At 34.9% G+C, this 16920-nt stretch overlaps 1 protein-coding gene across 2 annotated transcripts in view; it reads right to left on the bottom strand.

Annotated features, from left to right (window-relative positions):
• Positions 1–2928, bottom strand: part of LOC110019935 (pentatricopeptide repeat-containing protein At5g64320, mitochondrial-like) — a 34183-nt gene extending 31255 nt beyond the window's left edge. For both annotated transcript variants that reach the window (XM_020717821.1, XM_020717822.1), the window contains exon 1: positions 466–2928. In XM_020717821.1, coding sequence (XP_020573480.1) covers positions 629–2812 — 2184 coding nt within the window. In that variant the 5' untranslated portion in view covers positions 2813–2928 and the 3' untranslated portion in view covers positions 466–628. The remainder of the gene's footprint in view (positions 1–465) is intronic.
• Between the last annotated feature and the right edge of the window lie 13992 nt (positions 2929–16920).

Below are 16920 nucleotides of genomic sequence, written 5' to 3'. Positions count from 1 at the left end.
CTTGCTTGAAATGTGGAAGCATAATAAAGCAACATTGTGTCACCATGACCCGTAGCTATGTATCAGCATGTTGAATTATCTTGATAACCTCATATAATCAACGTTTCGCATACTATTAATGGAAAAGAAGTTCAAGCTAATTATTTTAACAATTTTGATTGGTCATGAATTTCAGTCCTCAAACGGAAGGCTACATAGATTACAAGCAAAAATATATGTCAAATTTCATGCCTAACAATACTAAAGAATTTTGCGGAAAGTCAGATGTGATGGATATAAAATCCTGAGTATATAGATTGTTTTTTTTAAATCATCCAAATGAAATGAAACACCTGTTATTGGATTAAAATAGCATCTACTAGGTAGCAACTCAGTGTAAGAGACCGTAGACAGGATTCTCGAAACAAACTGCAAATTGGTAAAATCAAGAATCCAAAGTATCATAAATGAAGTTTAGACTGATACCTGCTGCAGCCCATGAAAGATTAAGTCCTGTAAATAATTTCTGGCTTCAAAAATGGCAAGCATCAAAGAAATAAATAATAGAAGTCACAACATGTCCAAAGATGATCACTCATCAGGTTGTCATATCATGGCACTGTAATTGAGCATGAAGCCTGGACGAATGCTAAGCATAACTTGTAAAGCCTTCAGCCAGTATATATCTAACCATGTCAGTATCCGTGTCATATAATTTCATGGCTCCAGCTTTTTTCTCTGAATCAAAGTTACCAACCAACAAAACATGAGTATCCGGATCAGGCACCCAACCTCGACCCAGCATCCAGTCCAAAAACTTACAAGCCACAAACTTTTGACCCTCGTTCAGTAGGCTAGAGATGATTGCATTACAAATTAACGGGCGAAGAATAACCCCAGCCTCAATTAGCTTCTCCAAATGATGAGCCACCAATTTCAAGCTGAATCCTTCAGCAAAACCTTCAATTAGTTTCTCAAGATTTTCAGAACCAGGTATGAGACCATCATCAACCATTTGATTGAACAAATCAGCAGCAACTCGGCTTCTCCCTCTCATACACAAGCCATGAATGAGAATGCAATATGTTCTAAGGTCTAAAGTACAGCCATTAACAAACATTTGTGCAAGGATATGTAAGATGTATCTGTCTTTGTTCAGTTCCAACAGTCCAGTAATGATTGGTGTATAAATTGAAGAGGAGAAGCAACAACAATTAGCAGATGCAAGTAAGAGAATTTTTATAGCTTCATCCACCTTTCCGATGACACAATTATCACTGATTAATATGCTCAGAGAATTTATACTTGGTGAATGACCTCTTGAAACAATATGATAGAAAACCTCAGCAGCCTCTTGAATCTTCTTGACATGGCAAAGTCCCTCAATCAACTCAGAGCAAGACCTCGTATCCAAAAACATGTCCCGAACCGATTCCTGTTTAAACATGTAGAGAGCTTTTTCAAATTCAGTGTTTCGACAATATCCAGTTATAAGAGAAGAACAAGTTATATTATCTGGCTCATTAGATAAAACAACCATCCTACATGCGACTTCCAATGCTTTTCTAACATTCCCTTTCTTGCAAAGCCCAAATATGATAATATTCCAAGAAATGCCATCGCCAACACATTTTTCAAGCATCTCCTTAAGAAGACTGATCGCCTCTCGAAATCTATCCAAATCACATAAACTGCTAAGCAACGCATCATAAGGTTCAACAGGACAATTATTAGTTTTATTAAGAAATTCCATTGCTTCATGCACATTTCCTAATTTGCAATATCCATGCACAATATGCACATAACTGCTGGCGCAGGGAGAAATCCCCAGGTCAGCCATTTCCTCAAGAATCTCAACTGCATCTTTAAGCTGTAGATTTTCAGACAAGCACTCAATTAAAGCACTGTATAGATATAGATCAGGAAAATTCCCATCATCTTTCATCATCTTGAACAACTTAATACTTTCATCCGTTCTATTAGCACCACAAAATAATGGTATAATTCGTGCATAAAATCCACAATCCGGACGGCATTCAAGCAGAAGCATCTGCTTCCAAATCTCAACAGCTTCACCTATTCTACCGCCAGAGCAAAGACTAGCAATAATTAACTCAAAGGTCCAACTATTTGGACTGCAATGCTTCTGTTCCATTCCCCAGAATTGGATTAATGCAGAATCCAACCGACCTGTCTCACACAAACCTTTTATCACACAATTCAAGGTATCAACATCAGGAAGAATCTCAGCCTTGACCATTTCCTTGTAAACAAAAATAACTGAGCCGAAGTTATTAGTTTTTGAGACAAGAACGCGAAGCAAGAGATTGCAAGTCGAAACCGGTAACCTTAGATTAGCTAACCTAGCAATTTCAAACACTTTCAGCGCTTCGCTAGTCCTCTGATTTGTACAAAAGGACTCAACCAAAAATTTAAAAGATGAATTCACGGTCAAGAAGCCAAACTTTACCATCTCCTTCAAAAGAACCTCCATTTGTTCGCTGTTCCCGGACGTACCAAGCCTCCAGATCATGTGTGCATAAGTTTGCGCGGTATGCTGAAAGTTTCTCTGGCGCGAAGCCCATCGGAAAATGGCTGTAGCTGATGGCACATCCGAAACGGAATCCAGAACTCTCACGAGATCATCAGGGTGGAGCTTTTTCTTGAGAAAAAGAATGGCGGACTCGACCTCTTTTGACTTGGGAGGGATAAGATTAGTTTCGGTTCGAATGGGAGCTGAATCTGAGGAATAGGACGAGTAAAACTTGTGATTTCGAGAAACACAAAGGGTAATTCGTCGGAATAGGAAGATGGGTGGGAGCTTCGTTGCCATCACTAGGAGCACTGTGTCGTGGGCATTTGAACAAACATCTTAGAGAACCGTGTCGTCGGAATAGGAATACTCGCTCGCCTTCGCAAGATGTTTTTGGCCTTTTCCACTCGCTTGGAATGCTGTATAATGTAAGGTAGACTACTTCTCTTGTGTGATTGTGTGTGTATTCTTTTTGTGCGTCAGGTTTAACTCATTGGTTCTAACTCATTGGTAGTGGTCTTGACATAAGACCCTCGAGTCAGGGATTTGAATCACAACCCTTTCGGGAGAATTTGAATAGCACAAGTACTGAAAGAGAGATCCGCCCCTCAATCAATCCCCCTTCAGTGTGGGGCTTCGGCCCTCAGCATGAAGAACTTCCCACATCTTGCTTCCTCTTCTTCTTGCTCTATTCTAGCCTCCCCACCTCACCCGACCTGCCAAAAAAAAATAAAAAAATCAACCCATTCACCCATATGGCAAGGGCTTTTTTCCTCCAATGTGCCAAATAACAACTCCATTAACTTTTCTTACATCCCAGTGTCTGATAAGGTGATCTTCTCTAATAACTAAATAGTTTGCATACTCTATAGGTAAGCAGCCTTTCTATAGTAACCTATTGCAAGCAATCAGTAAGCACTGGAATCATCATGGATCAGTTGATCCTCTCTCCTTAACATAAGATTTTTTTTTTCTTTTTAACTTTACATGTTTGTATGATCATAATATGGTTTTGGAAAGAAACAATGGTTCATCAATAGAAAAACTTTTATATTTAAAAATAATCTCCTGACTTCCAACCTATTAATGAGGATTTTATAGAGGTTTTGATTTGGGAGAATTTTCAAGACTGAGCATTATCATGCTAGATAGAATGCGAGATTTCCAAGATTGCAATTTTCACTAGTGATCCCTTGATAATGGATCCTCTAACTGTTAAAGGAACGTGCTCACTTTTTGTTAGGGCAACTATTCAAATTAATATTGAGTCTTTTTTGTCGGATAATATCATCATTAATGTGAAAAAGAATGATGTTATTCAACATATCATTTACGAATGGAGGCTAATCTCCGACCCTACAGCGTGTTTAATACATTTGCTCATGACCCCAGCTTATGCCCAAAATCCCCCTCACTATAAATTTCCTCCAATTATTCTTATTAATCGGGGGCGTAACAGAACATGAAAATAAGATGCCCCTTTTCCCCTCGTAATCCAAATAAGCAGCATTCTATGCCTCGTTAGCTTGGGATGTCCTTTACTCCATATTCTAACATTTCGTCGCCCGGCAATTGCCACCTTCTATTCCTACTAGTCTTTCCGTATCTCATCGACCGGTTTAGATAAAGAGAACCTCTCCATCTATTTCTCTTCCTCCTTCTATGTTTGCAACTATGCTCGATGACCCGTTCCGAATATTTTCCTATCCTTTACCCTAGGTCGCAACCCACTTCAAAATTTTTCCCTTCAGCCTTCAGAACCACACAAGACTTATTTTTATTCCCCATTCTTCCAAGAATAAAAAAGGAAGGCCCCGAGGCAGTGCTCATCTTTCTCATTAATTTGAATATATTATATCTTAACATTGCGGTTTGGGATGTAAAAGGTATTAATAGTGAAACTTGAATCATTGATTGTAGAAATTTTGTTAAAGACCACTCTCGACCTTATTTGCCTCATTGAGACAAAACTTCACCCTTTCTTACAAGCAGTTTTGTCCTTTTCACAATGAAAGCAATGTGCATAATTTTCATACCTCTAATGGTGGATGAATATGGATTAAATGGAATTCAACTAATATATCTTTTAGTGCATTAGACTTCAAGCCTCAGTACATTCATGGTTTGATTAATTTTCTCGTCACTGTAACTTTTTCAATCACTTTTGTTTATGCTAAAAATGGTTCAACTTAACAAAAAAGGCTGCATAATTATATTGTTTCTCTGGCTGCTTTAATTTCCTCTCCATAGTTAATTGTTGATGACTTTAATTGGATTTGCATATTATATTGATAAAATTGGAGGCATTCCCCCTCTGTCTTACGAAATATTGAGCTTCAATTCATTCATATTTAATTCAAGCCTCACTGAATTAACCTAGTGTTGGATTTTTTTTAGTCGGTTTAACCAAAAAATTAACAATCTGATCATATGCTTATTGCATTAGCACATTCCTTCATTCTTCTTTTAAAAGCATGCAGCCTTCACTTTTGATCATTCTCTTGTGTTTTTTCTCTCTTGTTCTAATTATCATCCAAAATGCAGGTTTATATATAAGAACAATCAGAAATATCTTCCAAATTGTCATAATATTATTTATGTTGCTTTTAACTCTCTAGTGGATTATGATCCTCTCTTTTTTTTTTTGTAATAGAATGAAGAATGCAAGAAAAACAAACACTCATTAATGTGGAGTAATGCTCTTCTAACTTCATTAAATATTCCATTAAGACCCTCAATAACGATCAAATTTATATCTTCCAATAACTTGAAGTTGAGCCTTTGAATAAGGATATTTTATCTCATAAATTAGAGATTCATAATAAGTTTTGGGAAGGTACTTCTATGCCTCATACTTGGATAAAGAGCTAACTTCTCTTGGTTGAAAAGGGGGCAAGATAATGTAAAATTTAATTACAAAAAAAAAATCAAATGTAGAAGTAATAGAAACTATATAAGTGAGTTTAAGTCTGATAATAGTTGCATTTCCTCTCAAAAGGGTATATCCAATGAGAACATCTCCTATTTTTCAACTTCGATGAATTGTATTGTGACTTCTTCAACCATTTTTTCACTTATACCTATCTGTCCAAAACTCTCACACTTGGATTGTTTTATGAAGATTAAAAAAAAATTATTAAGATTGGCGCTTTCAAGTCTCCTAATGCTAATGACTTTAATGCTCGATTCTTTAAAGATACGTAAAATACCATCGACTCTACTTGAACTAATATAATTAATCACTTTCTTTCATCCATTATTTTATCAAAAAGACTTAAACGCTCAACTATTACTTTCAACCTTAAGAGGCTCTATACTTAAGAGCTCAAGGATTTTAGACATATTTCTCTTTGTAACACTATTCACAAGGTAATAGGCAAATTGTTTGCTCAAATGCTCAAATGTATTCTTCCTATCATCATTCATTCCTCTCAAGCTGCTTTTATTTATAGAAGGAACATTACAAATAATATTATTCTTGCCAAAGAATTCCTTTATGGTTTCGGTTCTTCTAGCCTTCTCAATAGCTTATGTATAAAAATTGACCTAAGGAGAGCTTTCCATTGAGTTAATAGAAACTTGATCTATAATAGGTTAGAGAGAATGAAATTTTCTCCTTTAATTATCAACTGGATTAAGGCTTGTACCTCTATGGTATATTTCTCTATTATAATTAATGGTGAGCTTAAAAGCTACTTCCCTACATCCTCTACACTTAAGCAAAGATGCCTCTTATAATCTTACCTTTTCCCCATCGCCTTGGATATTTTTTCTAGATTGTTGGATTTACATTGACAGTCACCCGAGAGGAATATTAGTCTCCTTTTATGCTGATGAAAAAATTACTTTTGGTAAAGTTTCTATTGATAATATCACTAAGTTGGCAGGCACCCAGGGAAGCCTATATCATTCTAAACGTGCTAGACAGCTACCTAAGTATTAAAATTATGGAAAATCTGGTTAGAGAAGCACGAAAACTTCTCCTTGGGACTTGCAATATGATGCAATTATCTAGTCCTAATCGTGGAGATCTTACAAGGGATTACTTAGGATATAGGCATGCATGCGAACTATTTTAAAACCGCCCCGAAGGTCATGTATAAAAGTAAAGTATAACTTTTAAAAGTTATGAATACTTTAACCCTAAATCTTAGTTAATCTTCATATTTTATTATTAAGATTTTGTAGAAGGTTTAAAATTTTAGGGTCCTTAATAAGCCTAGGTGATTTACACGATTCCTAGACAAAACACAAGCCATAAAAGGGTGAAATCAATCCAAGCAGACAAGCATGCAAGAAAGCAGAGAAAAAACAAGCTAAATTTGAAATAATAAAAGGTAGGTGACTTTGGGTCGACAACATATCCCAAGAAAGAAAAAACAGTCGAACTCCATGTATACATATCCGGTCCTAAGTCCATACAATAATGTAAAATGTAGAATTAAGATATGGGACACGAGCATATGCTCTAGGTCCCCCATCACGTGGTTCCCAAGCCAAATGTCTTAAAACTCGTGCTCGTATCTTATTTATACTACAAGACTTTCCTAAGGACTCTAAAAAGTACATCAAGAAAAGTAAAAAAGTATTTGACCTGCATAAAAACATGTCAACGAGAAAGAAAAACAAGCATGCAATGTGTCTAAATCATATCTAGTGGTGAAGCTAAGCAACACATGCATAAAAGAGTTAATAATAATCATTATGTTGTTTCTCCTTATTTGTACCTATGTGTATGCATATATTTGGTATGACCCTCCTGTAAAAGAACACCCTAATATATTATCATGCATATCAAAACATACATCTAAGCACACCGAAAAAATCACAAAAGTGATGCATGGCTAAAAGAAACCAAGCCAACAAAGAACAATAGCCAGAAGCATCAAAAATGACTATATAGCACCCAAATCCTATCCTAGCACGTCATTTATTAAGAAGTGTCATAATCGACATCTAAGTGCTCAGTGTAAAGTCTCGGGGTATGTATGACTTTGAAGAGGTCACAAATTTTGGCCCCATCATAAAGATCAAAAGGATATAATAAACGTCACTCGAGATGGATTTTTAAAAAAGGTTGACCTTATGTATGACCTAGCTTGCTAGTTGCATAGTTTTAAGATTCAGATGTGTATAATAAATATTAGTGTCATTTTCTTATTTTAAAATAGTAATATGCCAAGTGACACAAGTTATATTGCTTGGTTCTTTAACACGATCATACGTATGTCAATTATGATTCGTTAACTCACATTGTTTCCAAGATCTACCCGGTGAACAATGCTCGTTAAAACATCATAACCTACTGAGTTGGGCTCGCTACCAAAGCATGCAGACATATGCAAATGTAAGCAAGCATCACACTAGGTTCAACAACGTGGTTACACAGATGGGGTATAAGCAAATATGATGGAAGTTCATCAAGCAATATGCAAATGATAGAGCTAAAATGCATATATGTTACATATTGATACACAAAAAATACATGCATTTTTAGACTCATATTTTATACCCATTTTTTGTGATATTGCACTTAAAGGAATGTATTTTTCATGTTTTCTTGCAGGTTGTTTATTTTTGAGACCTGAAGCAAAAAGGAAGCAAAAAGGATAGAATTTAGAGCAAAATGGAGATTTGGAAGAAATACTCAGTGCTGACGGTGTCAGAAGAACGTCGGATGGTACAGACCTATAGAAAGGATGCAGAACAAGAGTCAGCGCCGATGGCGCTGTTTGACAGAGACGAAGGAATTAAATAGATGGCCTATGGCGCCGACGGCGCCAGGAGAGGCTCCAGCAACGTCAGTGTTGGTGCAGAGCCTGTTTCTAGAAGATTCGACGAATTTGAACGCTTTTTGAAGAGTTTTTGGATGAGCCTATTGGAGAACCGACCTAGGCTCTATTTAGGGCGGGCTGAAATTTGCCCAGAACCCCCCCCCCCCCTCGCACCATTTTAACTTTTTCCACTCATTTCAATTTTCCTCTTCACACACCTACATTCTACGTCATTCCACACCATTCTTCTCTCCGCTATGTTTACCCTTTTTTTAAGGTGTGAATCAATCTTGAAAATAATCAAATCAACTTCCAAAACATCAATCAAATCGGACTCAAAAAGAACATTTGAAGTTTTGAAGACAACAAGAATATAACATTTAAAATGACGTAAAAGTAACGTTTTGGGACTTTCAATTTAGTATTTAAAGGAAGACTCGAATGAAACAATTCAATTTTTCAAAAAAGAAAGAAGCTTCAAAGACTTTCAAAACTTTAAAAATCAAAACCGTTATAATTTCAAATTTTTTCAGAAAAAAAAAAGCGGCATTTTAACATATTCAGAAATTTAACATTTTCAAAATAACATTTTCAAAAATGGTGGACGAATTAACCCCAAAAGTGGTGCAAGTCCCTTCCATAACTTAAGAAAGGAAAACAAACAAGCGAAAAAAAAAAGTTCACCACTATACTACACATGCTCAACATTTCATGCTTAAGAGAACAAACTTTCCAAATGGAACATGAAAAGTTTCAGACTTTTGCAAATGTAAAACATTAAATTTCTCCAAACCTTCCAGATGTGACATGAAAACTTTAAAATTTTTGTAAAAGGTAAAGCTTTGAATTTCTCCAAACATTCCAAATGTAACATGGAAACTTTTAGATTTTCATAAAAGTAAAGCATCAATTTTCTCCAAACTTTCCAAATATAACATGGAAATTTTCAGATTTTTGTAAAAAGTAAAGCATCTAAGCTCTCCAAATTTTCCAAATGTAACATGTAAACTTTTAGATTTTTTGTAAAAGTAAAGCATCAAATTTCTCCTAACTTTCCGAATGTAACATCAAAACTTTCAGTCATTAGCAAAAAAAAGAAAAATAAAGCCAAATAAGCAGAGGAGGCCGACCCACTTAAACAAAATTAGCAAAACCAAGAGCGAAACCGCAAGTGAATTGGTCTAAAAGCGTTTAAATTATTTTAAGAATAATCAAATCAACTTCCAAAACATCAATCAAATCGGACTCAAAAAGAACATTTGAAGTTTTGAAGACAACAAGAATATAACATTTAAAATGACGTAAAAATAACGTTTTGGAACTTCCAATTTAGTATTTAAATGAAGACACCTATGAAACAATTCAAATTTTTAAAAAGAAGGAAGCTTCAAAGACTTTCAAAACTTTAAAAATCAAAACCTTTATAATTTCAAATTTTTTCAGAAAAAAAAAAGCGGCATTTTAACATATTCAGAAATGGTGGACGAATCAACCCCAAAAGTGGTGCAAGTCCCTTCCATAACTTAAGAAAGGAAAAGCAAACAAGCGAAAAAAAAAAAAAGTTCACCACTACACTACACATGCTCAACATTTCATGCTTAAGAGAACAAACTTTCCAAATGGAACATGAAAAGTTTCAGACTTTTGCAAATGTAAAACATTAAATTTCTCCAAACCTTCCAGATGTGACATGAAAACTTTAAAATTTTTGTAAAAGGTAAAGCTTTAAATTTCTCCAAACATTCCAAATGTAACATGGAAACTTTTAGATTTTCATAAAATAAAGCATCAATTTGTTCCAAACTTTCCAAATATAACATGGAAATTTTCAGATTTTTGTAAAAAGTAAAGCATTTAAGCTCTCCAAATTTTCCAAATGTAACATGTAAACTTTCAGATTTTTTGTAAAAGTAAAGCATCAAATTTCTCCTAACTTTCCGAATGTAACATCGAAACTTTCAGCCATTGGCAAGAAAAAGAAAAACAAACCCAAATAAGCAGAGGAGGCCGGCCCACTTAAACAAAATTAGCAAAACTGAGAGCGAAACCGCAAGTGAATCGGTCTAAAACGGTGTAAATTATTTCAAAACAAATAATCAAATCAACTCCCAAAACATCAATCAAATCAGACTCAAAAAGAACATTTGAAGTTTTGAAGACAGCAAGAATATAACATTTAAAATGATGTAAAAATAACGTTTTGGAACTTCCAATTTAGTATTTAAATGAAGACACCTATGAAACAATTCAAATTTTTAAAAAGAAGGAAGCTTCAAAGACTTTCAAAACTTTAAAAATCAAAACCGTTATGATTTCAATTTTTTTTTTAAAAAAAGCGGCATTTTAACATTTTCAAAAATGGTGGACGAATTAACCCCAAAAGTGGTGCAAGTTTCTTCCATAACTTAAGAAAGGAAAAGCAAACAAGTGAAAAAAAAAATTTTACTACTATACTACACATGCTCAACATTTCATGCTTAAGAGAACAAACTTTCCAAATGGAACATGAAAAGTTTCAGACTTTTGCAAATGTAAAACATTAAATTTCTCCAAACCTTCCAGATGTGACATGAAAACTTTAAATTTTTTGCAAAAGGTAAAGCTTTGAATTTCTCCAAACTTTCCAAATGTAACATGAAAACTTTTAGATTTTCATAAAAGTAAAGCATCAATTTTCCCCAAACTTTCCAAATATAACATGAAAATTTTCAGATTTTTGTAAAAAGTAAAGCATCTAAGCTCTCCAAATTTTCCTTTTCCAAATGTAAACTTTCCGAATGTAACATCGAAACTTTCAGATTTTTGTAAAGGTAAAACATTGAAGCTCTCCAAAATTTTCAAATATAACATCGAAACTTTCAGATTTTTGTAAAGGTAAAACATTGAAGCTCTCCAAAATTTTCAAATATAACATGTAAACTTTCAGATTTTTGTAAAGGTAAGCATCGATTTTTTCCAAATTTTCCAAATGTAATATGTAAAATTTCAAATTTTTGTAAATGTAAAGCATCAAATTTCTCCAAACTTCCAAATGTAACTTGGAACTTCCATATTTTTGTAAAAAGTAAAGCATCGAAGCTTTCCAAATTTTCCAAATGTAACATATAAACTTTCAGATTGTTGTAAAGGTAAAACATCGCCACTTTCCCAAACTTTCCAAATAGAGTTTGAAAAATTTCAGATTTTTCAAATGTAAAGCACCAAAACATTTGTGAACTTTCCAAAATTTTCAAACAAAATACTTAAAGCTTCTAGGTTTTGCAAAAGTAAAGCATTACCACTTTCCCAAACTTTCCAAATAGAGTTTGAAAAGTCTCAGATTTTCCAAATATAAAGCACCAAATAATTTGTGAACTTTGCAACTTTAATATGAGAACTTCCAGATTTTTGTAAAGGTAAAACATCGAAACTCTCCAAATTTTCCAAATGTAACATGTAAACTTTCAGATTTTTGTAAAAGTAAAGCATCGTCACTCTCCCAAACTTTCCAAATAGAGTTTAAAAAGTTTCAAATTTTTCAAATGTAAAACACCAAAGCATTTGTGAACTTTCCAAAATTTTTAAATAAAACACTTAAAGATTTCAGGTTTTGCAAAAGTAAAGCATTGTCACTTTCCCAAACTTTCCAAATAGAATTTGAAAAGTTTCAGATCTTCCAAATGTAAAGCACCAAAGCATTTGTGAACTTTGCAACTTGAATATGAGAACTTTTAGATTTTTCAAGAATACGACACCGCAACTTTCCAAGCTTGCCAAAATGGGTCAGTCAAGCCGAGAGCCGCCAATCAGACTTAAGTGATCTATCGACCGAGCTAAGGCGGCCGGTCGAACCAAAGTGGTCAGCTGACCGGGTCGCGACGGCTGGTCAAACTAAGTTGATCAGTCGAATGAGTCATGGATGTCGGTCAGACCAAGGTGATAGGTAGATCGAGACGTAGCAGCCGGCTAGACCGTGGTGATCGGTCTAACCGACGTGCTACACACAACATGCAAAATGCAAAGACATTCACAATGACAAAGCATATGATTTCACCCAAATGCTAACACCCAGTAACAAGTAATACCCATTCCTAGTACTCTCGAATAGATACATAGGTTTCAACACATGGATATGTGACATAGCTACCTCTGGTTTTCACGAGGGTGTGGGGAATTTTTCCCTTTGATTCCTTGAAAGACAAATTCTACACCATTTGTAGGATGAACTAGCTACAAAGCTTTTTTATACTACAAATCCCAAGTGTTCCAACCTCTCCATAGAAGGTTGGAGTCGCCAAAACTATGAGAAATACAAATTTTAACCAAATTTAGGTTTGTACTAAGGCTTTTGCAAGTATATCACTCAGATTCGTAAGGGATTTGTCCGTGAAGGATTCTTATCCTAGTGAGTTTCTTTAGGAAATAACTACAAAGCACTAATCATTTAACACAATCCTAAGACTAGCTAAGGAAAGGAAAAATTGAGGGAACAAAAAACCATCCACGTAATGTTTGACGACGTCCCCGATTGCAAGGATGAAGCTCTTTTCAAGTAGGAAAAGGGAGAAAAGGTGAAGGAAAAATAGATTTTGGTGGAGGAAAGGGAGAAAAAATGAAGGAAATTCTTTTTTTTTAATCTCCTCTCCAATACCTTCTCCTCTCCTTCAAACCTCTCTCATACTTTATTCTCTTTTTAGAAAATGTGAGAAAAAAGAAGGAAGAAGCACTGACAAAGAAGCAATAAATTTAAGAAAATGAAAACAGGAAGAAGAAAGATGATGAAAGAAGAAGAAGGGTTCTCTTCTTCATTAGAGCTCCTTTTTCTCATGAAAATCATCTTCTCCTTCCTAAACTCTCTTCCTCTCAGTTTGAAAATTAGTGGAGTCTCCAAAAATGAACTCTCCCCTTCTCTTTTGTCTGGCTTGCCATGCTTGAATGCTCTTCCGTATGGTCTTCTCACCTGGTCGTCCACCTGCTCGATCACAGGCAGCAAAAGCATCCTCTTGCAAAAAAAAATGGCAAAGGGCTAATTTGATGGAATGATCCTCTCCATCTGACATGAAACTACTTGAAACAGTGAGATTTAATGGAGGAAAACGAATGGGGTGCTTAGGCACCGCAACGTGTGCAAAAGCGGCCATCCCTCAGTTTACGACATTATTCATTGAGTGAAAAGGTGGCTATAGTGCCCTAGAAGCTGTGTGTTCTTGGTTTAGAAACATTTAGAGCAAGAAATCTGGGCGCTTAAACACCCAGCACGGACGCTCAGATGCCCACATGCTAAAATAGCGACCAAAAGTCGCTATCAGAGAGGTGGTTGCAAAAGCACCCACCTTGGGCACAAAGGAATCCAAGGAAGGGATAGCATCTCCTTTGGGAGACGCCAATCTAAACTATGGGCAATTTTGCATCCATTTTAGACACTTAAGTCCCCAAGCCTTAAAGGGGTCTTGGTTCCTTTTTGTTTCTGATGTTCGCCTAGCTTCATGCAAGATGATATTTTATGGATCTGCTGACTACTAGAGAATATCCTGGAGTGAAAATGGGTTCTCCAACATTTATATGAGCACCGGGGTGTGCCATATCTGTCTAAAATCTATGATCGGGGCCAAGTATGCAATTTTGTGTCTAAATGTATGTAGAAGGGTTTTAACATATCCAGAAGCTACAAGAAACCATGTATCATAAAATATGACCCCATAAATCAAAAATGATTATTTCAGAGGTTTCAAATTGAGTATTTTGGTGTCGACATACTTCCCTAACCCTGACACAGGTAGATTGGTCTGAAATCCTACTTTTCCAAAATATGCATGGGAGAGTTTGATGACTCTCTTTGGTAGCCAGAGGCTCTGAATAGGCAGGGCATGGCCTTTAAATTCTAAGTTAGACATTAAACATGTCCTTTGCCGAAATTAACATCACCCTACGACGAATTCTCCCGGGTAGGGCTAAATTGAGACTAGCCTTACTTTCATGCTTAAGTCACATATCAAATGGTCCAGATGGATTTCCTAAGATACATAAAGCTGTAAATATTCTTGTAGCACTCAAGCGGACACTGACATATATGACATCCAAAAATGATTTCAACAAACAATTCCAAAATTTAGGCTCTCTATGATTTAAAATTAAGAATAAGTACTCTAATCTCTAGAGTTACTAAAGAAAATTGATTATCACCTTCTAAAAAGGCCTCACTCTTTATGTCACAAAAAAATGGTAGGATTTTTTCTTCTATGGACCTTGGTTGGAAGACACTTCACTTTATGAAAGGTTTGAGGAACTAGTTTTTACTTAGTTCAGCTATCCAATGAATGCTTTACCTCTTCACTATATCAGAGATCACTCCTAAAATTTTCTCACTTCTCAAAACACTCCAACTAAATGCACTGATCTCATCCTCCAAACTTTGATATTTGATTCTCTTATGACTTATTTTTATTAGAAAAAAATTTGTATTCACATAACATCATTTTTTTTTTATATGATGGTCATCCTCTAGTTTATTAGTATAAAAATATATGATTTAAGGGCCACACACTCAAATTTGTTGCTTTTTTATTATATTGTATTGGGGGGGGGGGGGGGGGTCAAAATAATCGATATTCTTTCCTCTAGGGACATTTTGGTTTCTTCTAAATATATTTTGTGTCATTGTTACAAAGAGTCTTATTCTAGTTTTCTTAATGCAATTTTAACTTTATTATTCTAAAACATAGTATCACTTTTTGTCAATTTTTTAACCATAGATATTCTTTAAGCAATCTCATGGTCTATAGTGAAATAATTAGTTGCAAAATTTCTAGGAAATCATTTTTGCTTGCCACTCATATCACTTCATGTTTTATATGATTAGAAAGAAAGTCTGAGAACTTCAACAGTTCCTTTAAGCACAAAGAAAATTTTCTTTTCAAAATTTTTTTTGTTGTCGAAGAGAAAAATAGAAGATGGAAGTTTAGGGATGTTGCTCCCTCCCACATTAAAGTGTTTTTCATGTTTTAATTGGTTCCTTAGACATTTTGTTTCTCCTCTGCATTGCCCCTCTTTATTTTTTTTTACTTTTTTTGATGATAGGGATTTTCTCTGCCATTATTTTTGGATTTTGAAATTGCAGATGGGTTTTACTTCATGTCATGTTTTTTTTTTCCTTATGTTTTATGTTTTTTGGTGGCTGGTTTAGAGAATTATAATTCTCTATGGAATGTTGTTTCTATGTAATTAGGCGTGGTTAATCCCCTAGTGGTTGGAATTTTGCTGCTAATGTTTGCTGCACCACCCCTTTATTTCCTTAGATGATTGGCGGTTTCTTTGTCGTTCTTTCTAGATTTTGAGATTTCCTACTATATGGGGTTTACCTGTTGTTGTGCTCTCCTTTCTTTTTGCTTTATATTTTGTGGTGGCTAGTTTGGAGAATTGTGCTTCTCTATGGAAGAATGTTATTAGTTGATTGGGGGTGGTTAATCCCTTTATAAGGGAAATACATTATTGCTTCCTTTTTTCTTTATTGAGTTGGTTGTTGAAAACTGGATGTTGATATCCTCATTTTGATGGGAAGGTTTTATACTTTTTATGCTTATGGTTTGCCTGGTTCTTCATCAAAAACATATTGGGATTTCTTTTTAGAGAGACACAACTCTCACTAACTGCATTTGTTCTGGTGGTTCCTTCTCTTCTACTGGGGCTTTCTATTTCGATTTTCTGATTGAGATATTTTACTGTTTCAAGATATAAATACTACTTTTTTGATTGAAAGGGAAACATATATTACTTTTATTATCTTTTGTTGTTTGCACTTATGCATCTATTTGGACATTAAGCAAACACTTTTTTGAAGCAACGATGGTAGTAAACTAGTGATGAATGGCTCAACTAGTTATTCAATGTATGAACTTTTGAAATCTATTTTCTCTTCTATTTCTTGAATTTAGTCACTTTATGTCTTGGGGTGTATATATCTTTCTCAAATATATGGAAATTGAAGTTAGCTTCTTTCTACATATCTTCTAGTGACACATGTATTTTTCTTTGGCTTAAAGATATGTTTGTTCTCACTGCTCGCTTGTTGCTCCCTTGGAGGACTTACTCGGTTCCGTCCATTAGATTGCTCTGGATGGCATTTTCTTTTGTGCTGCTAGAGAGAATGTCAGAGCACATTTTCTTTTGTTTGTGTTGTTTTTGTTTCTCCTTTTATGTTTTTTTGGCTGTCTTAAGTGAGGTGAATTAAGTTTACTCACCTGTCTGATGACTTTTTTCTGTCATTTTATTAATGAAAAGCTAGGCATGAACTTCAAAATTCTAAGAAAAAAATGGCATAAATCTATCTCAAACTTTGCATGATATCTAGCTTCATTCATTTTGGGTTGTCTGTGATGAGTAACCAAACATTATCACCTAGCTTGATTCGATTAAATTTTTTAGGCATCGACAACAAATTTCATCCCCAACATAATTGCCCATAATCTTTAATCTCCATTTGTACTTTCTTTCCTCAACATTTAAAAGATCCTACTTTTTATCTGAACAACGTAGTAAACCTTGAGACCCACATAACTCTAATTTTTATCATCAATACGATTGCATCCTAGCCCAACATATGCACATCTTTGCTTTCTAAAAAAGTTATAACTCAAGAAACAAGGGTGTTAATGATGG

This window comes from Phalaenopsis equestris, unplaced genomic scaffold (genome assembly GCF_001263595.1).
Source record: "Phalaenopsis equestris unplaced genomic scaffold, ASM126359v1 Scaffold000088, whole genome shotgun sequence".
NCBI classification, from domain to species: Eukaryota; Viridiplantae; Streptophyta; class Magnoliopsida; order Asparagales; family Orchidaceae; genus Phalaenopsis; species Phalaenopsis equestris.
This window is presented reverse-complemented; position numbering and strand designations above follow the sequence as displayed.